This window comes from Geotrypetes seraphini, chromosome 3 (assembly GCF_902459505.1).
Source record: "Geotrypetes seraphini chromosome 3, aGeoSer1.1, whole genome shotgun sequence".
In the NCBI taxonomy this organism is placed as follows: Eukaryota; Metazoa; Chordata; class Amphibia; order Gymnophiona; family Dermophiidae; genus Geotrypetes; species Geotrypetes seraphini.
This window is the reverse complement of record NC_047086.1, coordinates 358,312,040-358,336,632: the sequence shown is the minus strand read 5'-3', so window position 1 is coordinate 358,336,632 and position 24,593 is coordinate 358,312,040. Positions and strand designations below refer to the sequence as shown.

The following is a 24,593-nucleotide window of genomic DNA, read 5'->3' as shown; positions in this document are numbered from 1 at the left end:
TTTGCTGTATTGCTAACAATAAGGGTTCTAATACAACATCAAATAACAAAGGAGATAACGGACATCCTTGTCTAACTCCCCTCTGCAATTGAAAACCATCAGATATCTTATTATTAATATTTAATCTTGCAATTGGGAAGCTATACAAAGTTTTTACCATTTGTATAAATCCAGAACCTATACCAAACCATTCTAAAGCCTGATACATAAAATTCCATTCTACTCTATCAAATGCTTTTTCAGCATCTAATGAAACTGTAAAAGCCGGTTCATCCATTTTTTTTGACAAGTTTAGCATGTGAAATAATAGTCTAGAGTTATTGGAGGAATGTCTTTTAGCAACGAAACCCGTTTGATGTATATCTATAATATGTGGGAGAGCTTTGGCTAATCTCAAAGCCAAAATTTTCGCCAAAATTTTATTATCAACATTTATCAAAGATATAGGCCTGTAGTTCGAAACCAAAGTAGGATCTTTATTTGGCTTAGGCAAAACAATTATTATTGATTCAGCCATAGTACCTTTTATATTACCTTTTATAAGTTGTGTCTGATATAATTTTAATAAATGTGGGGAGAGGATATTTTGAAATGTTTTATAAAATTCTACTGTGTAACCATCACCACCTGGAGCGGATCCAACTCTAAGAGATCTCAATGCTGTTTCTAATTCTTTTAATGATATAGGTTCTTCTAAACTTCGTTTTATATGATCAGGAATCTTAGGTCCATTTATTAAATCTAAAAATTTTTTTCCATCTTTTTGTTTCTCCAAATAAGGTTCGGAAGAATATAGATCCTTATAAAAATTTAAAAATTGTTTTAATATTATATTTGTTTGATTTGTTATTATACCATTATCATCTTTTATTCCATTAATATTAGTTCTCCTTTTTTTTGCCTTAAGATAATTTGCTAATAATTTTCCCGCCTTATTAGAATTTCCATAATACACTGCTTGTTTGGAAAACAAATCTTTTCTTATCATTTTTGAAGTTAATTCATTATATTTACCTTTTACTTTCAAAAGAGCTTGCAAAACTTCATATTCCCATTTACTTATCAATTTAGCTTCTAATATTTTTATTTCTTTTTCTAATTCTATATATTGTTTTTTAATTTGTTTCCTAATAAAAGCTGAATATGATATGATATTACCCCTCATAGTTGCTTTAAATGCATCCCATACATTCTCTATAGATGTATCTTCCACTAAATTTATTTGAAAAAATTCATTAATTTGTGTTTTGAAATTTTTCAAAAATTTGTCATCCACAAGCAATGCATTATCAAATCTCCAAAGAGGTCTATTATTTTCTAATTGATCTAATTGTAATTCTATCCATATTCCCGCATGATCCGAAATGATAATAGGATCAATGGAGGCTTTAATCACTTGTTGCACTTTATTTGTTGAAACAAAAATATAATCTATTCTTGAAAATGATTTATGAACCTGTGAACAAAAGGAATATTCCTGATCATTAAAATGAAGAATACGCCATATATCTTTCAAATCACATGATCGAACTAAATTATCTAGACCTAAAGATTTAATATTTTTACCTGGTTTTTTATCCAATAATGGATCCATTACAGCATTAAAATCTCCAGCCACCACTAAATTAGAGGCAGCCAGTGGTAATAACATATTTTGTAGCTTTTTAAAAAATTCTGATTGATTCGAATTAGGGGCATATATATTAAATAACGTCAGGGTATCATTTCCCATACCTATATCGATATGTATCCATCTTCCATGTGGATCTGAATTTTTTACCTTTATATTGGCCATACATTTTTTATTAATAAGGATTGCAACCCCTGCTTTTTTACCCACTGCTGGAGCAAAAAAACATTCTTTTATCCATCCACCTGATAATTTCTGTGATTCCTTCATATTAAGATGGGTCTCTTGCAGACAGTAAATATCTGCATTTTGTTTTTTTAAAAATGTTAATATTTTTTTCCTTTTAATTACGTGATTCAGGCCATTGACATTAATAGAATATATTTTAAAAGACATTATATATTTTAATACTTTTCATTATCTTATTCTTCCTCTCCTCTTTCATATTTAATATCCAAAAAATTTTCTTCATGACACACATATTTAACCCTAATGTATCTCCCTTAATTATTCTAATAAATATTCTCCTTATCCCTCCCTTTCCCTCCCAATACATTGGCTGCTTAAGGATACACATTGGAACTGTAATCCTAACATTCTCCCCATTCCAGGCAATCAATATTCAATTGTTTAAACAAATTTCCCTTCTATCTATCTATATTGATCTTTTATATTTATTTAATCATTTTCCATAACATTTTATTAATGTATCATTATCCATTTAACAATATGTTAATTTGTATTTCCTTAGTATTATGATTTCAACATATAATTATTTTAAACATATATGCAGTGTATTATTTAATAATTTTCCTATATTCTGTTCTTTCTTTCATATAATTATTATTGTCTTTTCTTTGTATTGTATTTCCTCCATTTCTTCAAATATTTCGATATGTTATATTTTCTAATTTTTCATAGAGTCTTCAAAACCATCTTAATGTATTATGTTAATATATCATAGGTTCTGGTTTAGAGAGAAAATCTTTTAGTTTTTCGGGATCCTCAAAATATAAGGACTTGTCTCCAGATGACACTCTCATTTTCGCCGGGTAGTATAGACCATATTTAAATCCTTTTTCTTTTAGTAGAGGTCTCATGTCTAGTAGTCTTTTTCTTTTAGTTGCTGTGTTTTTGGCGAAGTCTGGTAAAAACCATAATCTTGATCCTTTATAATTTAGGTTTTTATCTTTTTTTGCTGCATTTAGTATCTCTAGTGCTTGTTGGTATCTCAGCATTTTGAAAATTATTGGTCTTGGTCTGTTTTTGTTTTCTAAATTTTTAATTGGGATTCTATGCGCCCTTTCAATTTCAATTGGTTGTTTCAAGTCTAACTGTAGTATTTTTGGAATTAGATTCTCAAGGAAAAGGATAGTATTTTTTCCCTCTAAATTTTCTTGTATTCCAAAAAGTTTGATGTTTTTCCTTCTTCCTCTATTCTCGTAGTCCTCCAGTTGATCTTTTAATTTATTTAATTCCAGGTTGTCGTTTTTACATCTTTTTGATTCACATTCTATAGTTTCCATTTTTGATTCTAGTTCAGTTGTTCTTTTGTTGTTAACTTCCATTTGTCTATGAATATTTAAAATTTCTTCTTTCATTTCCGACATATTAGTTATAGTTTCCTTGAGCATTTGTTTGATTTGTTTTAGTTCTTCCATAACTTCTGTTTTGCTTAATGTGTCTGATTCTTCGATAGGAAGTGGTATCTTGCTTGGAGTTATTTGTTCTTGTTTCTGTCTTTTTGCAGATGTACCAGCCTCATTTTTGTTTTGTCTGGTACTTGCCATGTTATTGTTTTATTTTTCTTGGTTATTATTATTATTTCTTGTATTTAGTCTTTTAGATTTGGTATTCTTAGGTTTTTAATCTCTTTTCTTCCAAGATTTTGTTCTATCTTTTGAAGTAGAAATTTTTCTTTTTAAGCTCTTTTCTTTTCCTTTACCTATGTCAGTTTGAAAATTCTTTTCTCACTTTCACTTTTTCAATGAAGTAGGGGAACTTTTTTTTTCTCCTCTCACAAGCCCAATCGCAGCCCTGATTAAGGAGAGCAACACTTTTTTTAGAGTTATTTTTCCTATTTTGACCAACTTTAAGCAATTTTCTTCTGTTTTTTCTCAGCGTCTCTCAATTTCCTCAATGTCTTGCTGTTTCAGTTTTTTAAAGTTCCGTTGAACCTTTTCTCTGTCTCCTCTCTCACAAGCCCAATCGCAGCTTTGTCAGAGGAAAATAATATTCAATTCAGTATTTATTTTAGTAAGCTGATATTTATTTGTCTTCAGCGCTTCGGCACTTAATTATTGAGAGAAAATGCAAGTATTCCTCTCTCTCAATTTTTTTAATCCCCTTTTTTATCAAAGAATAATCTTTTTCCTTTTTTGGTTTTAATATATTTGGTCAGAATACAAATTCTTTCACAATTTCTCCAATCAAATTGTTTGATCTCTCACTTGTACTTCGCGGTTTCAGTGCTGCATTCAAGTTTAATGAGACCGCCAAAAATACAATTGGTTTTAATATATTTGGTCAGAATACAAATTCTTTCACAATTTCTCCAATCAAATTGTTTGATCTCTCACTTGTACTTCGCGGTTTCAGTGCTGCATTCAAGTTTAATGAAACCGCCAAAAATACAATTGGTTCTCTGCCTTCCCGTTTCTTGTCTGCACTTATCTCACTTCAACTGTAGTAATTCAGGGTTTTTTTGTTTTTTTTTTGGTTATATCTGATCGGAACACAATCTTTCTTCACAATTTCCCAATCAGATTATCTGGTCATTCACATTCATCTCGCTGTATCAGTATTGCTTTCAAGCCTCTTGAAACTGTTGAAAACACAGACAGCTCTCAGCTTTCCTGACTCTTACCAGCTTTTTTCTGTTTCTGTTATATTTGTTCAGAATATAAACTTTTTTCCTTTTTTTTTTCCACAATTTCGCCAAACTGTTTGATCACTCACATCTACTTCGCGGTTTCAGCGCTGCATTCAAACTTCATAAATCCGCCATTACAAACGGTTCTCTGTCTTCCCGACTCTTATCAGCACATATCACGCTTCAAATGTAGCAATTCAGTTTTTTTTTTTTCTACAGTTATATCTTGTCAGAACACAACCTTTCTTTACAATTTCTCAATTAAACATACATCTCGCAGTGTCTTGAAATCGCCGAAAACACAGACAACTCTCTATTTCCCGACTCTTATCAGCTTTTTTTTCAGTTCACATTCATCTCGCAGTCTCAGCACTGCTTTAAAGCCTCTTAAAACCTCCGAAAACACAGACTGCTTTCCCGATTCTTATCAGCTATTATTTTTTTTTTGTATCTGGTCGGAATATAAACATGTACTTCAGCGCTGTATTCAATTTTATGTAACCGCCAACACAAACGGCTCTCTGCTTTCCCGACTCTTGTCAGCACATACCTCTCTTTAAATGCCGCAATTTAGGATTTTATCTTGTATCTTTTGTTCAGCTTTTTATATATATATTTTCTATATAATTATTTTGAAGGAAAAATAATTTTTTTTTTATTTCATTGCCTGGATGGTGAGGAGCTTCACGATCACACCTCCATCCGTGCTCGCGTTAAGCCACGCCCCTCAACCACTGGATATTTCAAAAGAGTTTATTCAGCTTACTTATGTAAATTTGCTATCTTTTACCAGCCTTTCTTTTCGCTTTCTGAACAATGAGGAAATAGGGCAGACATACAGCAGCCAGGCCAAAGGCCAAAGCTAAGCAAAGCTGCTTTGAATTAGACCTTAATTTGAAACTTGATGACTGAAAGTTCAGTTCTCAAGAACTACTGGAAAATAAGCTCTGCTAAATAGTAGTGAAAAAGGAACTTTTCTACTAGATTACCGTATTTTCACGTAGATAACGCGCACCCGTGTAAAACGCGCACACGGGTATAGCACGCAAAAAACACAAATTTATGTACAGAAATTTTTATATACCGCGCACACCCGTATACCGCGCATGCTGCCCGACTCTCCTTTCGCCCGCCCCGACTCTCCTCTGGCCACCCCGACTCTCCTTTCGCCCGCCCCGACTCTCCTCTCCCCCTTGAAGTCCTGTCCTCACCCTGAAAGCCTGATGCCCCCCCCCCCCGATGTCCGATTCACCCCCCAGCAGGACCGCTCGCACCCCCACCCCGAAGGACCGCTCGCACGCACACGCACCCCCACCCCGAAGGACCGCTCGCACGCACTCCCAACCGCACCCACACCCTGAAGGACCGCTCGCACCCCCACAGCCTCCCGACCCCCCCCATCATGTAGAAGCTCCTACCAATGTCCTGCTGCTTCCTCTTGGCCGTCCCGACTCCCCGACACAATCGGGGCAAGAGGGAGCTCAAGCCCTCTTGCCCCAGCCAACCGCGGCACCCCTGACACGATCGGGGCAAGAGGGAGCTCAAGCCCTCTTGCCCCAGCCAACCGTGGCACCTCCGACACGATCAGGGAAAGAGGGAGCTCAATCCCTCTTGCCCCAGCCAACCGCGGCACATCCGACACGATCGGGGCAAGAGGGAGCTCAAGCCCTCTTGCCCCAGCCAACTGCGGCACCCCCGACACGATTGGGGCAAGAGGGAGCTCAAGCCCTCTTGCCCCAGCCAACCGCGGCACCCCCGACACGATCGGGGCAAAAGGGAGCCCAAGCCCTCTTGCCCCGCCAACTCCCCGACAATATCGGGCCAGGAGGGAGGCCAAGTCCTCCTGGCCCTGGCGACCCACCCCCGCTAGTTGTTCGGGCCAGGAGGGAGCCCAAACCCTTCTGGCCACGGCGACCCCCTACCCCCACCCCGCACTACATTACGAGCAGGAGGGATCCCAGGCCCTCCTGCCCTCGACGCAAACCCCCCTCCCCCTCAAAGACCGCCCCCCCCAAGAACCTCCGACCGCCCCCCAGCCGACCCGCGACCCCCCTGGCCGACCCCCACAACACCCCCACCCCCCTTCCCCGTACCTTTGTGTAGTTTGCCGGACAGACGGGAGCCAAACCCGCCTGTCCGGCAGGCAGCCAACAACGGAATGAGGCCGGATTGGCCCATCCGTCCCAAAGCTCCGCCTACTGGTGGGGCCTAAGGCGCCTGGGCCAATCAGAATAGGCCCGGGAGCCAGGTCCCTCCTGGGGGCGGGGGCCTTGGGCACATGGTCGGGTTGGGCCCATGTGCCTCAGGCCCCGCCCCCAGGTGGGACCTAAGGCTCCCGGGCCTATTCTGATTGGCCCAGGCGCCTTAGGCCCCACCAGTAGGCGGAGCTTTGGGACGGATGGGCCAATCCGGCCTCATTCCGTCGTTGGCTGCCTGCCGGACAGGCGAGTTTGACTCCCGTCTGTCCGGCCAACTACACAAAGGTACGGGGAAGGGGGGTGGGGGTGTCGTGGGGGTCGGCCAGGGGGGTCGCGGGTCGGCTGGGGGGGGCGGTCGGAGGTTCTTGGGGGGGGCGGTCGTTGGGGGAGGGGGGTTTGCATCGAGGGCAGGAGGGCCTGGGATCCCTCCTGCCCGTAATGTAGTGCGGGGTGGGGGTAGGGGGTCGCCGTGGCCAGGAGGGTTTGGGCTCCCTCCTGGCCCGAACAACTAGGGGGGGGGGTCGCCAGGGCCAGGAGGACTTGGGCTCCCTCCTGGCCCGATATTGTCGGGGAGTTGGGGAGTTGGCGGGGCAAGAGGGCTTGGGCTCCCTTTTGCCACGATCGTGTCGGGGAGTCGGGGGGGCAAGAGGGCTTGAGCTCCCTCTTGCCCCGATCGTGTCGGGGGTGCCGCGGTTGGCTGGGGCAAGAGGGCTTGAGCTCTCTCTTGCCCCGATCGTGTCGAGGGTGCCGCGGTTGGCTGGGGCAAGAGGGCTTGAGCTCCCTCTTGCCCCGATCGTGTCGGGTGTCGGGACCGCCAAGAGGAAGCAGCAGGACACCGGTAGGAGCTTCTACATGATGGGGGGGGTCGGGAGGCTGTGGGGGTGCGAGCGGTCCTTCAGGGTGGGGTGAATCGGACGTTGGGGGGGGGGAACTATGTAAAAAAAATTTTGTACAACGCGCTCACGCGTATAACGTGCAAGGGTATGCGCGGTATGTAAAAAACACGTATAACGCGCGCTTTATATGCGAGAAAATACAGTAACTTGAAGTAACATGAGGAGGAAATAAGCAACTCAGGCAAAATAAGAAACTTGCCTCTATTTAAAAAAAACACCCCACAAAAACAAGAAAGCAAACGGTTATTGAGTCTTAACATTCCTGCACCCTTGCCTCTGGTGCTTTAACTCCAGTGCATCTGACATATATTTGACCTATCATGTATAAAATGTAAAATATACTTAAGTGCTCTGGAGACAGTGCTCATAGTCATTTCCTTCAGGAGAGAGGAAGGGCAGAGTAGGCAGAAATCATGATGACTGCTCAAGTGTGACATGTCATGGTAACAGAATTTTAAGTGCAGCAAAGGCTTCTTTTGAAACTAGATAAGCTATATGAAGGTAGATGTAACAGCACACAGATCGTGTGCACATTAAAGTTTATCTAGGGTTGGGCTTAGGACATATTTTGCCTATATATACTATAAACTAAACTAAACTTTAAGCTTATATACCGCATCTTCTCTATAAATATAGAGCTCGACACGGTTTACAAAAGTTAAAAGGAAAGTACAGTGGGAGTTGGTGGTAGGGGGAAGCGGAAATTTACATTTTTGAAAATAGCTAAGTATACAGTATATACATATTTGATGAAGTAAGTATAGCTGCCAACTTACCCAGTTCCATAAGGGAGACGTTTTGGCCAGTCCTGCTTTTGAACTTGTAGCCATTAATTCTGTCTATAATGTATCAGAAATCCCAAGACTGGCTTCAAATCTCCCTTCTGGAGCTGGCTAACCTGTTAGATCTGAGTAAGTTGATACGTTTGTACTAGCTAGTATGTATGTACTAGCTAGTAGATATAAATATGTGCACATGTGTATCCCTTGGGGTAATCTTCAAAGAGAAAGCATGTATAAAGTTTCCTTTGAAAAACAGCGTAATTTAGGTGTATACTTTCCACATAACTTATATTATGTTGCAATCTTGGAAGAGTGGTTTTCTCTTTTGCCCACATCATAGTTACTTTCATGGTTCATTGCTAATTTAATGTTAAGATGCCTTGCCCTCCTCCACTGAGATACACATTGTATCCAGGGAACTTAGGACTGCCACTGCATTGACCAGACTAGACTAATAATAGGGCAAGAATGGGGCTACAGTATAAAAATGGATACAATTCCTAGTTAGTTGTGATCAAAGGTTCATTGTGTGAGGATCCCAGCTCTTGTTATGACTGAACTGGAAGTACAAAGGAGCAAGAGGAAACCTCCAAGTTAGGTAGTCAGGTAGAGAGCAGCACATGTCTACCAAACATATTCTGTAACTGTGATGACAGCATCACAACACCACAAATCTAAATTCTACTGCCAGTCATGAGATCATTATATTTTGACCAGTTATCCCCCATCTCATCCAACATAGTTTCTTTTTGTGTACTGCGTGATCTCTGGTGGCAGATGAAGCTCAAAACATCACAAGGACTTTTATCTTGGACTTTTCTTCAAGACCATTTATTTCTTAAAATGGATCACACAAAAGAACTTTTTCTGTCTAAGCTGTTAAGTGTAAGTATTTTAGTAATTATGACAGAGTTAATACTCCGAGTTTAAAAGAATAGTCTTGTCTATGACACTTTTGGTCCCACTGTGATGGTGATGAGAATGCTTACCTTGGCCGATAGCTTTCTGTGCCATCTTTAATAGTCGGCAGTGTCACTTTGATAGGATGGCCAGAGGCAGACAGGGATTTCTGGTGGCGGGGTCGGGTAGAGGGCACAGCAGAAGCAGAACTGGCAGCAGAGCCAGCAGAAGATGTACTGCTTGCAGACACTTCTGTTAAACTTCCCGGTGAAAGCAAATGTATCAGGAAGAGCAAAGAGGGTACAAAAAGAAAAAGAAGCTGACATATAATCAAGAAATCAGTTAAAGCCACAGAAAAATATTCTTCTGTTTAATACCTTCCACTTGTTCACCTTTCATGGTTAACCTGGCACCAAATGAGTTACTGCTTTCTTGGCAAGAATCACATTACTCCTATTATTCTTCGCCTTTCCATATTCTTTGGACATTCTTTAGTGCGTGGCATTATTTAGCTTGAAAATTGCTCCCAAGAAAGGTGCTTTATATGTAATCCTTCTGAACACCAGAAAGAAGTAGAGAAGCAACAGTATTCAAACTAAAGGGTGCTACACTGAAGACCAATAAGCACATATACTAGTCTCATTTTTAAGGATATCCAGGGATCTAGTGTTCTTTGTCCGCCCTCTTGCCTGCTCCTTCCCTTTAAATGTAGCCTGGGCATTCTGTACAACATTAGTTAGTTACTCTTACTGCAGCAACTACAGTACTCATGTTCACAATGATTTTATTTTACACACATTATATATCACATCTAAATATACGCATAATTTAGTTGCCACCTCAAAGTGGGATGACACCATGATCCTGCAGGCTGGTCTGATGGTGGGGAAGAGACAGCCTAGACTAGCTGGAGGTGAATTCCCCTAAAGACTCTGGGATGGGAAGACAGCTATCTGGGGACTCTGGAAATGCTACTGGCCCCTAGCTGCTGTGGTTCACAATTCTTAAAGCAGCACCTTGAGACACCATATCATTTGCAACTTTTCATTTTAATATTAATCCAGCTCTTGAGCCTCAGACTATGACCGACAGGAGTTGCCCACAAACCCCCACCCACTGGAGAAAGCTGTTCTCGTAAAGGACTGGTAATAAAGTCACTGGTGAAACAAAGTGCTTTGCACCAATCCCTAGGCTCCAGCACTGGCAAGTGATCTTAACAAAAGTGTCCCAAACATTGCCATTAACACTTCCTTAATATTCTCCATTCTTCCTTGGAACCGAAGGCTAGCATATCCTATAAATTGTTTCCCTTAGTTAAAAGATTTTTTTTTTAACCCTCACCCTGCAGGCTTCTTCTCAAAAGTTACATGATGCCCAACTAGATTAATTAATGCATAACAGCCTTCTCAAACAGCCCTGGACTGCTCACTACTTATAACATAACTCTCTCCATTCTTTTCTTATATTCCATACTTCAGTTCAAACATGATACACCACCTTCAATAGGGATTAGCTTCAGCTTAGTAAAACACAAAATACAGCAAACAAATCCCCTTCCAGTTGCATAAATCTTCAGAGTGGGTTAGGTTAGATAAGGCTTACCTTTACTCTTTTCAGGTGGTCCTTTACACTGTCCTACTATGGCACTTCTAGGCAGGATTTCTCTGTATTTTCTTGTCCTGACTTCTATAACTTTTGTTTCTGTTTTGCCCTGGGGGTTTCAGCTCATTCCATTTTGTTCCCCCCTTTGTTTATAACGTTAGGGATTGTGCCCTGGGAGTTTAAGCCTATTCTGTCCTCTCTTTTTCTCTCTGACTCTCATTATACATCCCAGCTTGGTTTGGGAAGATTTCCAGTCATACCCCATTGTCCTTGTTCTGAGATTAGTTACCTAGCTTTCTTATTAGAAGCCATCATTTCCATACTTATATTATACCTAATTATAGGGTGGGCTAGCCTCAAAGTCATAATACCTGAAAGCTACTCCATATGATCCTCCCATGTACACAGAAACTTCTTCCATGGTGAGTCCCTAGCCTTTTACTGCAGGTGCCAAAATGGCAGTGGCTCTTCCTACATCCAAGATGACAAAATACAGTTTTTACCCTCACCATGCCAGTCCTCCTAGTGCACAATTTAGTAAACTTCCTTTTAACCTCCAAAATTAGCCTTTCCACAGTCACTTGTTTGCCATATAATTCCCCTCAGAGAAGTAGCTATCCTTCCCAAATACGCCTGTATGTGAAGTCAACTGCAAAAAAGAGCATCCAATGTGCCCACTCTCTGTTTACCTTTTGGGCACAATCAGTGAGAGCAACTTTACAGTAGAATGAAAAGCCCTACTTTGAAAAAATAGGCACTAAACAATAACATTTCTGATTACAAATGCCTGCTGCAAAAAATCCCTGCAATACTCATGCAAAGTAAATAAACAGATTCACTAACTCAAGGTCTACATCCCCCCTCCATGTCTCCTTGGGAGGGGTCTTAGGCACCTTGGCCAATCAGGGCTTTAGGTGAAGGCCTGCCATTTTGAAGAGATAGGCTTACCAGCAGGAGGAAGTGAGCATCCCTCCTGACGGTCTTCTAAAAAAGGCACGGGGAGGGGGGTTGGAGGGGAGGACGGCCCACCAGACCATCAGGGTTTTGTCTTGGGTGCTTGCTGTGGTGAGGGCTGTTGGGGGGGGGGGGAACTTGCCATCAGTGTGGGTCTCCCAGCATGGGGGTCCCCAGACCTGTGGAAGGAGGGAGTGGGCATTCTTCCTGCTGATGTTTCAAAATTAAAAAAAAATAAAATAAAATAAAGTACCCTGCTGTCGGGGTTTATCATCAGGAGGGGGGCTTTTTTTTTTTTTTTTAAATGGGCGCAGCTCTTGTGTGGGTGTTGTGCACACACAACAGCTGCGCCCATTAAAAAAAAGCAGTCCCTGTTCTCACTGCTTGCTGGTTCAGGCAGGGAGAGCAGGGGCTGGTTGTTTTTTCGCTTGTTTTTGTAGGCAGGAGGAGCTGTGCTAACGATTGCTCTTATGAGCTAGCACCAGGCAGTTTCTCTCCCCCCCTTTAATGGCAATTCTCCATACAAATGGCATGCATATAATTTGCATACTATTGTGCTCAGAATCGCCAGTAAAACAAACATCGCTCCCACCAGGGGCATTTTCTTTTACTGTTGTGTCAGAGCTTAGAGAATCTGGTTCCAATTCCTTATCTTTTCACCTAAACTTGTCTCTTTTCTTCCCCCATTCTTTATTTCTGTGAACACTACCCTCATTCTCCCTGTCTTGTCGGCTTGCAACCTTGGGGAAATCTTTGACTTATCTTTCTGCTTCTCTTCACATATCCAACAGACTGCCAAAAACTGTCATTTCTTTCTCTACAATACAGTGAAAATCAGACCCTTCCTTTCTGAGAGCACTGCCAAGACCCTCATCCATACCCTCATTGCCTAGACCAGTGGTTCTCAAGCCTGTCCTGGAGGACCCCCAGGCCAGTTGGGTTTTCAGGATAGCCCTAATGAATATGCATGAGAGAGATCTGCATATAATAGAGGTGCCAGACATGCAAATCTGCTTCATGCATATTCATTAGGGCTACTCTGTAAACCCGACTGGCCCGGGGGTCCTCCAGGACAGGGTTGAGAACCACTGGCCTCGACTACTGCAACCTGCGTTTCACTGGTCTTCCACTAAACCATCTTTCTCCCTTTCAATCTGTGTTCAGAACTCTGCTGCATGCCTCATATTCTGTCAGTGTCACTATAGAAACATCAAGTCTGCCCACCGCAATAATCCTCCCCTACCTTTCCCTGTGAAGAGATCCCACATGACGATCCCATTTTGTCTTAAAATCAGGCACGCTGCTGGCCTCAATTACCTGTAGCGGAAGATTATTCCAGCGATCAACCACCCTTTCGGTGAAGAAGTATTTCTTGGTGTCACCGTGTAGTTTCCCGCCCCTGATTTTCCATGGATGCCCTCTCGTTGCCGTGGGGCCCTTGAAAAAGAAGATATCCTCTTCCACCTCAATACAGCCCGTGAGATATTTGAACGTCTCGATCATGTCACCCCTTTCTCTGCGTTCCTCAAGTGAGTACAGCTGCAATTTATTCAGCCGTTCCTCATACGGGAGATCCTTGAGTCCCGAGACCATCCGGGTGGCCATTCGCTGAACCGACTCAAGTCTCAGCACATCTTTGCGGTAATGCGGCCTTCAGAATTGTACACAGTATTCCAGATGGGGTCTCACCATGGATCTATACAAAGGCATAATGACTTCGGATTTACGGCTGACGAAACTCCTACGTATACAACCTATGATTTGTCTTGTCTTAGATGAAGCTTTCTCCACTTGCTTGGCAGTCTTCATGTCCTCACTGATGATCACCCCTAAGTCACGTTCTGCTACAGTCCTCGCTAGGATCTCACCATTAAGGGTGTAAGTTTTGCATGGATTTTGGCTGCCAAGGTGCATGACTTTACATTTTTCGGTATTGAAACTTAGTTTCCAGGACCTGGACTAGCGCTCCAGTAGGAGTAGGTCGTGCACCATACTGTCAGGCATTGAGTTATCGACATTGCCCCACTCCTCAAGTCACTTCATTGGTTCCTTATCCATTTTCACATACAGTTCAAACTCCTCTTACTGACCTACAAGTGTATTCACTCCACAGCTCCTCAGTATCTTTCCTTTCTCCCCACACTCCGCTCATTGGATAAGTCTCTCTTATCTGTACCCTTCTCTTCTACCGTCAACTCCAGACTCTGTCTCTTCTACCTTGCTGCACTGTATGCCTGGAACAAACTGCCTGACTTGATATGTCAGGCTCCATCTCTGGAAGTATTCAAATCCAGACTAAAAGCTCAGTTATTTGAACATGCTTTCAAATTCCAAACTCCAACTCACCTTCTCAGCACCAATATCTGTCTTATCATTTCCTCTGTAATTCCTCCACCCGAGCACAGTTTATTGAAGCACCTTATTGTCCAGTTTGTCTGTCTTGATTAGACTGTAAGCTCTTTTGAGAAGGGACTCTCTTCTGTGTTTTGATGTACAGCGCTGCTATGTCTAGTAGCGCTATAGAAGAGATTATTAGTAGTAGCAAAAATACCAAAATAGTTTCAATATTATGGGATAAATGAAATCATGATTGACGCAGATGTAACAAACCTTTTCATCTATAAAATCTTTCAGTTGTAAAAACAAAACAAAATATGCCCGAGAAACTGCCCTTTTTAGAAATTTAAGTCATGAAACATGAGGCGATTATCCACAAGCAAGCACAAGCAGCAGAATGCAAAGTAGACCAAACAATGTGCAAAATTGCAGTTTATTAAATTTGAGCACTCAATGTGGCCACATTTTGCCCTAAGGGGTCAAGGCTAAAAGGGGATTCCAACAAATTTCCCCTTAAAAGCAGATTTCTCACACAAACACAATTTGAAGGCAATTCCACAGAGTGGCAGCATTGCCTCTCAACATGTGTTTCTGCATGTCAGGTGCTTGATTTAATAAACTGCATTTTTCCACATTGTTTGGCCTGCTTCATGTTCTGCTCTTTAGAAGTTTAGCCAGAAGCAGAATGTTGATACAGATCTATAGTTCTCCACAAGCCCCTTTAGTAATGGTTTATGTTTCTAAATCGGCCTAACCATTGCTTTTTAAAAAATCCACCAGTAGGAAACTATACTAGCTTTTACCGTACACAAAAGGAAAGAATATAATGATCTCAATGAATCTTTCAACAATTTAGATGGAATAGGGTCTAAATTAGTAGTAGCTGGTCAAGAAGCTGCCTACAATTTTGCAAAATGCATGGGAAATCTTAAATTAAAAGTTGACAATTGAGCTATAGGCGCAGATCTTAACTGCTTCATCTCTGTAGACCCATGCTCTAAGTGCATCTCAGAATAGACCACCAACATTCCTTTCATATCCATACATGTTCCCACATTTCTATCTTTAACTAAAAATACCTCCCTTAAAACTGAGATTTTCTTTACAACAAAATCAGCCAAATTACATTCAACCTTTTTAGGTCTCTAAACACCTGATATAATACCTCAGTTAGATACTCATTATTTTTTTTTAATAAAACTTGAGTAATAATTTTCTTAGCTTGCAAATTCAACAAGCTTAAGATGTACCTATAATTAGTTAATGTAATAGAAGTCCAGTTTTTCTGCCAATCCCATTCTCTTTTTCTTGCTTTTTGCAATCACAAAGCTTCATGTTACCAAGCATTACCCTTCTTACCACCAATTTTCACTTCCTTCAAGGGAACTAAATTATTGAACTCTTTACCTACAACCAGATTCCAGACTGAAACCTGTTCTGCCACTACTAAAGACCTAGAATCTTTTGGAAACATATAATTTGATACTAAATTATCTGGATCAAATGTCCTCCAGGCTCATTTCTCTCTCAAACTTAGGCAACTCTTGCTCACAGAAGCTAGTGGTTAATAAATCTAATCCGGTATTTGTGCGTCATGCAATACCTATATAGGCTCAAGGCGACTTACAGTGAGAAAAGAAAATACTTTAGAACACAAAAGGATCAAGGAGGGTAAAGTGGAGGGATTTAATGAGAGATTGCGATTAGGACAATACCTAGACATTAGTTTGAAAATTCTTAATAATAGGGAACTATTTCTATGTAGGGGAATATTACTTAGGTCTATGTAGGGGAATATTACTTAGGTCTTCCATCTCTACTTGGATCTTTGGTCCAAGTAGAGATGGAAGGATTTAACATGTGAAGATCTTTATTAGTTGGAGAGAAGCGGCATGGTTGGAAGAGGGATTGAGGTAGTTGGACCTAGATCAGGGGTGGGCAACTCCAGTCCTTGAGGGCCAGAATCCAGTCGGGTTTTCAGGATTTCCCCAATGAATATGCATGAGATCTATTTGCATGCACTGCTTTCAATGCATATTCATTGGGGAAATCCTGAAAACCCAACTGGATTCTGGCCCTCGAGGACCGGAGTTGCCCAACCCTGACCTAGATTCATGTAGAGTTCAGGTATCAAAAAGATGTGTTTTCAGTTTCTTCCAAAATGTGGTGTCGTTAGGTTCTGTTCCGACAGTTTCTCTGGACAGAGGCTCACCTTGATTTATACATGTAGAAGATAACCTTACAGAATTCTAATGAATTTCTTGCCTTGGTTCATCAAGACAAACCCAATTAGATATGAGACAAATGTGCTCATATAAAGGACTAAGTTTTCAAGTTTATTTGTTACTTATATATCACCTATCAATGGAGATTGTCTAAGTGGTTTTTTGCATTTAGGTAATCATGCATTTCTCTCTATCTGTTCCGGTGAGCAATAGAGGGTTTAGGGTCACAAGGAACAGCACTGGGCTCAAACCCACAACCTTAGAATGCTGAGGCTACAGCTCTAACAACTAGGCCACTTCTCCCAGTGTTGGGGGTGACAGGAGAAGGGAAAGTTAGGATAATCAAAGACATTCATAATCTTCATGTGTTAAGAATTTTTTAAGGAACATTGTACATATCTGACTAGATTAATACTGGAGTAGACCTGATGATAATATGTAACTGTAATTAAATAAAAAGTTAAAATTGACAAAAAGAAAAAATTAGTCCTTCAAACATTCTCATAGATTTTTTTCAGTCTTTTTTCTTGACTCATTTCTCCCCAACAATACTATTAGAGAGTAGCTTATGGAGAAGGTTGGTGTGTATAAGAACAATCTCTAAATAGAACGGAGAAAGAAGAATAGAACAGAGCAATAGGTGGTTCAAACTCCACAGAGAGCAGCCAAGTGGTAACGTTCACTCTCTGGAATGGTCTTAGCCCCAACAATTTAAGTGCTCTGCTGTACTTTAGTAAGACTACTGTAAAACCCCCACCCTTTGTATACACAATAGATACAGAATGGCTCTATTTATGTGACTTTCTCAGACCTGCTCTAGACGCACATGTACGAAATCTGCATGAAATGCAGTGCATAATGATAATCAATCAAAAGAAACCTGGCCCTTTCATTTAATGCAAAATATATAGGGCATTGTAAAATGATAACACTGGAATTCTTTTTATTGGGAAAGAAGGGAATCATCTGTTCCAATACACCTATCCTCCAAACAGAATCCCCTTTATGAATGTCAGTCCGGGTAAAGTGATATCATATGGTGGAGTACCTGCTATCTTTTCCATTCTGTATTGCAGAATACCGATCCGTCGTGCGTTCACAGACATATGTGTTCCTTCGAGCCATTCCACCACTAGGCAACAAATTGTTCTGCAGAATGAAGGAAAACTGTTTTATAGACCCACCTACAAGCTACAGAGGAAGATGAAAGTATAACAATCATCTAAATGCATCAACAGTGAACCTACATGTGATACGACTGTAGACACTGGGGACTCAGTATATGCAAATTTGTCTCCTGCATTGAAGATATCTTTTTTTTTAAATTAATTTCTTTATTCATTTTTTCATATTACAACAAGTGTATCAGAAAAATACATATAATCTTATAAACACACACTTGATTTTCCTTCATGAATACTTTAAGTACAATATATCATATTTATATTGAAGATATCTTGAAAAAGTAGTCAGCTGTGGGGTCAGTAGAAGAGATTTGGAAACCATTGTCTTGTGCACCCTAAACCAGGCAGCATTGAAGAGATTTTATGGCATGCCAATGAGTCAATCCAGAAGTCACTGTTTTTGTCTTTTTTCTTTCCATTTAAAAAAATTCCTAACCTAAACTGCAAGCCCAGGTTATGCTGAGAAACCTTTGTAGTTCTGAAGACCAGAATGCACACTTAGGGATAGATCCTATAATAGGTGTCTTAAGTTGCGCTACCTAACTTAAATTGTTTTAATTGGCTTTAATCAATGTGGTAATTGACCACGTCATTTAAAACCTTGATAAAAAAGTAGGCACCAGGAGGTGTCTACTGTGTAGGTGCCGTAATTGCGTCTATAGCAGGACACCTAACTAGAATTGTATAGCTAGACCAAGGATAAATTGTAATTTTAAGTAATGTCTGCTGGGGTAGCCTCTTGACTCAGGCACAGAGACATGATCCAGAGGATGCAAGTTTGAATTGTGACTAAGTCCCGCTCCGCCACTAACCACACTAACTTAGGCTTAAGGCGCTGTTATCCAAATGTCTTTGTCTTTCCTATCTTGTTTGACTATGAGGCCGATATTTAGCCGGCCAAATGGCTCTCGGTCAGATTCTCAAAACTTACCATGCCCCTAATGATGATCGCTAAACCAGTTCCAACCGGTTTAGCGTGCCAGCATTTTACTGGCCGATTATCAGAATGGCCTTTTCTTAGCTTCCTAGCAGTCTCTGACTCTGCCATGCAAATGCAGTACACCAGGGCATTAATATTAAAATGGTACTAAAACTGACTCATCAATATTTAAGGGAGCACTCCAGGTGATTCTCTATCATCGCCGGGTGATTCCCTAATCTCGTTGTGCCAAATTTGCGGGCAAAATTTTCCGAGAAGGTCTGAGTTGTCGTAGCCTTACTTTCCCATCAGTGCCTGAGCGCTGATTGGCTCAGGCACTGACAGGAAAGTAAGGCTTGACAGCTCAGACACCCCCCTCCCCCGCAAATTAAAGAAAAGAAAGAAAAAGACCCCCAAATTGAAGGACGGCAGGAGGGATAACCACTCCCCTCCCACCACCAGGGTCCCCCCAACATCCCGGCATGAGGGATGACCACTTCCTCCCACCGCCGTGGTCCCCTGGCACCCCCCCCCCCCCCCAGAAGGGATGCCCACTCCCTCCTGTCGCTGGTGATCATCCCCCCCAACCTCCCCAGTAAGAGGGATGCCTACTTCCTTCTGCTAATCTTTTACAGGGTGTTGTGGGGGTTCCAGGTAGCATCAGGTGAGGGGGGGTGGGATTGGCAATCGCTCAGCACAGTACCTCCTGCTCTTTACCAGCGATTCTCTGCACAAATAGCAATCATATAATTTACATGCTATTATGTTGAAAATCATCCATAAAATTAAAGTTGCTCCCACTATGGGCACTACATTGACTCGCCGGATCATATCAGCGAGTTTTAAGAATCTCGCCAGTATGATGAAATGCCCATAGTGGGAGCAACTTTTATTTTATGGGTGATTCTCAGCATAATAGCATGTAAATTATATGCTTGCTATTTGTGCGGAGAATCACTGGCTATCCCGTGATAGCTATTTGTACGGAGATAGCTGGCTATCCTGTGATATTCAGTGGAAAATAGATAGCTATCTCCCTCTGAATATCCAGCTTAGCAGATTGGCCGGTGACCGACTATGTCATAATTTAATTTGGCTGCTGAATACTGGCCTAGCCAGCTATTTCTCAACCGGCCAAAAATAGACCAGAAATTCAAAGCCAGATGCTGGATATGGAACTAACACTGAATTTTCAGGTTCGCCCCAAATAAATAGGATGTTAGAAAATCCGGTAGCCTTGACATATGATACCATATTATTTGGAACAACTATGAGAGCAAGAAGTCAAATATCATCAAGTAATAACAAACTTCTTTTTATTTTAACTGGAATAGCAATACAACAAATCACATTCAATTGGAAAAAATATGACAGATTAAATTATACATTCTGGTGGAATTCTGTATGTCATATATACAAAATGGAGCTCACTATAGCAACACAAAAAGGACATATAGATAAATTTCAAAAAATATGGAGACCATTAACTGAATATTGTAAAGAATGATTAATTTTCCCATGTATAGAATTGGATTAGAAGAAAAAGGGATCATATCTCTAAATATTATATAATATATTAATACTTGATTTATAATATGAAATATGGAAAGAATAGCATTTAAAAATTTTATTCATGTATTACTGAATAGAAGGGAGGGGGGAGGGGATGGGATATTATTATATTAACTAAGAATTATATAAATTTAGTTTTCTGAAATATTAGTATGAATTTATATTGTTGATGTAACATATGAAAATGAATAAAGATTTCTCATTCAGTATTGATAGGGAGGGAGGGAGGGAGGGGAAATTATTATATTCAATAATAATTATATTAATTTAAATTTCTTACATAATATTATAACTTTATAAAATATTGATTTTCTAAAGAAATTTTAAATTTGATATTAATCTGTAAGTTAATCAAGTGTGATTATTCAAGTTTATAATGAATTTATTTAAAACACTTGTTGTAATATAAGAAAATGAATAAAGATTTATAAAAAAAACAGGTTCGCTGCAGACTGCGGGAGTCTGCCGGTTATCTCCAGTGGTTTAGGGGCTCTATGTCCTAACTGCTCCACTAGTTTGCTGCCCATTAAAATGTTCCATTAGATTATGTTGACAATGAATATTAGGCACTCAAATATTTATTTCATAAAGGATTCATGCTCCTGACTTTAAGAGTTATGCCTAAATTGGCTTCTCAAAATTTACTAGAGTTAAGTGAAATTTTGAATATAAATTTAGGAGCATAAAAAGTGGATAGTAGAAAGGTAGATTTAGGGCATGGAAAAAAGTTATACGTTTATTAATGATTTTCAGCATTAGGCTCATATATCTAGATACAGGAAAGACAGGCATAAATTTATAAGCATAAATTTTAATCTCTTAAATTAAGATTAATTTTCAGCTGAAAACTTTGTCTCCTAAACTTGGCTAAAAATAGGACACACATTTTTTGAATATCAGGTCCTGAATGTTTTATTGTGCTGTTTAACATGTAGGATAGTGACAAAATTTCATATCACTGCTATTATTATAATTTGGCTAGTTCCAAGTTTTCCTCATTGTTCTAAATGTGAATTACATTTGACATTTGATCATTTGCTGTGCTTATGCTCATGCTACAATGAGCATCGACCATATCAAGCTACATCTGTTGAACATCACATTCAGTAAATCTTTATAAAGGTGGTTAATCTAACAAATAATAAATGTTATACATGTATATGTCTTTAAGCAGATGACATTTCCAAAATAAATACAGTATTTATAATTCATTTACCCCTCCCCCCTTTACAAAACTGCGCAAGAGGAATTTAGCGCCAGCTGGCACGCTGAATGCTCTGTGTTGCTTTGACGTTCATAGGACTGTTGGAGCAGCACAGAGCATTCAGTGCGCTGGCTGGCACTAAAAACCACTTGCGCTGTTTTGTAAAGGGGGGTTATTTTGGAAATGTCATCTGCATAGTTTATATTCTCAAACATTATTGATTTTCATATAATACAAATAGAAAAGACAGTAACTTGTGTTCCAATTTAGGCCCCCTTTTATTAAACTGCGGTAGAGCGTTTTACCGCAGGCTGGTGAGGTAAATACTCCGACGCTCATAGGAATTGAATGAGCATCAGAGCATTTATCTAACCAGTCCGTGGTAAAAAGCTCTACTGCGGTTTGATAAAAGGGGCCCTTAGTGAATAAGTCATAACCTATATAAAAACTTACACTTTGAACAGTGGATGATTTCTTTCTTTCTGGTCCTACAAGTGGGCTTGTTGTCACTTCCCCTTTAGAGCCCACGGTTGTGCTGCTGAGTTTACGTACCGCATCTTTGTCCCAATCCTCTTTCTGTTCACTTTCAACGCTGTTTGCCTGAGCCCGTTTTGTGTAGGATACAGCAGGAGGAATAGATGGGCCAGCTGCCAGTTGTAAAAAAGATGGGAAAAAAGCTCTTACATCTTTATACACTGTAAGGAAAGTTCTGTTTTTATTGACTGTGAGATGCTTTCAAGAAGGTTCTGTCAGGTAACTATTTCTCAAAAAAACACTGTAAATGCATTTATCACAAAATTATTTTCAACTATGACCTTTTTCTTAGAAAATAAAATTACAGAAAATTACTAAAGTTTAATTTAATTAAAAATGTTAAAATCAAGGAACATAAGGTGAAATAAGAATTTCTAACAATATAAAATTCTAAGCAAAATTCTCTGTTGGACAAGATATTTAAAAAAAAAAAAGAAGTAATTAGTACACAACTAAGCAGCAACCAATTACAGTTAGAGAAAAGGTTTTTTCTTTGGAGGGAGGAAGTGATGTCATCAAGGAGATGGCTAACTGAATCTCAAGCTTGTCCTCACCCCCCAGTGCGTAGCCCCCTCCAAGTGGTGCTCAGAGAGAATATAATGTTTGGGGATCATGACTAGCAAAAAACACCAAACTGACCTAAAGGCATTTGCTTATCATTCACAAGGAGTGGCTCCTGTGGACTCGCACCATGAGGCTCAGCGCCCAGACATAGACGAGACGATGGCCTCTGCATTGGATCGTGTCAGGGAGGAGGAATGCAAGGCCAGACCTGTTTTATGGATGGAGCATTGTAGCTGGATTAACAACTGAAGGCTACCATGCAGATCATGCACCATAAAGATGTTGATGGCCTACGGAAAACAGTGGAAGACATGGGTCCTTGGCTAGGCAAATTTGAGGAAATGGTCATTAACCATGAAGATATTTCAGAGTTACAGAAACAATGAGATCTGCTAGAAAAAAAAGGAACTTTTGATAAAAATTGAGGATGGCAAAAAAACAGAATGTGCTGTAATAATTTGAATATGCAGGGACTGCCAGACTTTCAAAAAGGCTGCTCATCAAAATGATGCAGGCTGTATGCGAAAAGTTCTTGAGAGAGGTGGAACCAGATTTGGAGGTTCCACAAATGGATTTTGATAGAGTGCATAGGGTCATTGGCCCGTCTATCCAGGGACACCCAAAAGATCTGTTAGCCCACTTTCTATGATTCCCTGTAAAGAAGCGCATCCTAGCAGTTATGAGAAAGGTCGGTCACATACAGTGGGAGGGGCTCCAAAGTGGAGAACTTTGTGGGCATGTCAGCCATAATTTTATGCAAGCGGCAAGACTTCAGAGATATACCAAAATGCCTAATCGACCATAACATTCGTTATCACTGGCTTATCCATTTGGAATATAGTTTGTCTTGCAAAATAAAGCCCACAAGATTTCTACTATTCAGGAAGCTCAAGCAGTGCTTTGGGAAGCAAAGCTATGAAGGGACCCTAAGAAGAGCAAGCAGAGGCCTGAACAAGCAAGATGCAGGGACCCCCTTTCCTAACAGTGGCACCAGGCAAAACATCAGGGTCATAGGATACAATGTAGCTTTGAGACTCAAACATCCTCTTAAGCATCTGGCTTGAAGATTGTTGGGCTAGTCTGTACTCCTATCTAGGTGGATAAAGATGAATCTTTGAGCAATCATGCAAAGACTCAGAAAGGAGTATAATGATGCAGACTTTGATTGAGATTTAGATAATATTAGCACCCTCTGACTTAAGGTTTGTTGGGGGGGGGGGAAGGGAGGGAGCTAAGGTAATTTGGTTAAGGATGAACAGCTCTTCACCAGCATGTAATAATCAGGGGGGAGGACACCGAAACGAGGGACTTCCTCCAGAAGACCATAGGTGATCAGTTAATATGGAAGTGTAGGGAGGAGGAAGAAGGGGAATAATAGGGGTATGAAGGGACCTAATGAAGGGAGGTAGACTATGAAGGTAGCTAGGGCGAACAGGATGCACATGCTAGGGGATTGCTGTACGAATGTGGGAGGTAAGAATGAATGTGGAGTGACAGTTGATAGAGTGATTGTGATTTCTGCTGGGTAATAAAAGTGGCAATTGTTGACATTAAATGTGTGGGGTCTCAATATCCCTCTCAAACGACAGTTAGTTTTTAAGGAAGCAGAACAACTCCAAGTGGGAGTGGACTTTGTTCAAGAAACATAATTTAAAGCAGAACTTGAACATCTCTTATGTCACCTGAACTACCCACATTTTTTGGCCTCCAATAGGTTGGGTAAATGAACAAATGGGATAGAATTTTTTTTTTTTAGCGCTCTCTTTATCCTAAAGTTGAAAAACTTATAAAAGACAAAAATGGCAGATATTTGATATCGAAGGTGGAATTGGATGGGTGAATTATACATTTTGGTAAACATACATGTCCCCAATTCAGAGCAGGATCCTTTTTATAAAGAATTTAAACTATTACTGAGATCAGAAATAGAGGGCCAACTAATAGTGGGAAGTTCAATATGGTCTAGCAGATCACAAAAGCTTCAAAAACCTTTTTGTGGAAAGTGGCCTAGTGGACCCATGGCGTCACTTCAACCCGAGTGGTCAGGAATACATACTACTCTTGGGTTCATAACACCTATTCTAGAATAGATGGGTGTGGGGTTACTAAAAATATCTTGCTCTGGGTGAGAGATGCCGTCATTGAGCTCAGATGCTGGTCTGACCATTCCCTAGTTTGTATATCTTGGGAGACTAAGGGCTCCTTTTACAAAGGTGTGCT

At 40.4% G+C, this 24,593-nt stretch overlaps 1 protein-coding gene across 13 annotated transcripts in view; it reads right to left on the bottom strand.

Annotated features, from left to right (window-relative positions):
• The window catches only part of MARK1 (microtubule affinity regulating kinase 1), a 229,325-nt gene that overhangs the window by 15,857 nt on the left and 188,875 nt on the right, over positions 1 to 24,593 (bottom strand). For all 13 annotated transcript variants that reach the window (XM_033936869.1, XM_033936872.1, XM_033936868.1 and 10 more), the window contains 3 exons: positions 21,729 to 21,922; positions 17,445 to 17,545; positions 9,368 to 9,538 (listed from right to left, as the gene is read on the bottom strand). In XM_033936869.1, coding sequence (XP_033792760.1) covers positions 9,368 to 9,538; positions 17,445 to 17,545; positions 21,729 to 21,922 — 466 coding nt within the window. The remainder of the gene's footprint in view (positions 1 to 9,367; positions 9,539 to 17,444; positions 17,546 to 21,728; positions 21,923 to 24,593) is intronic.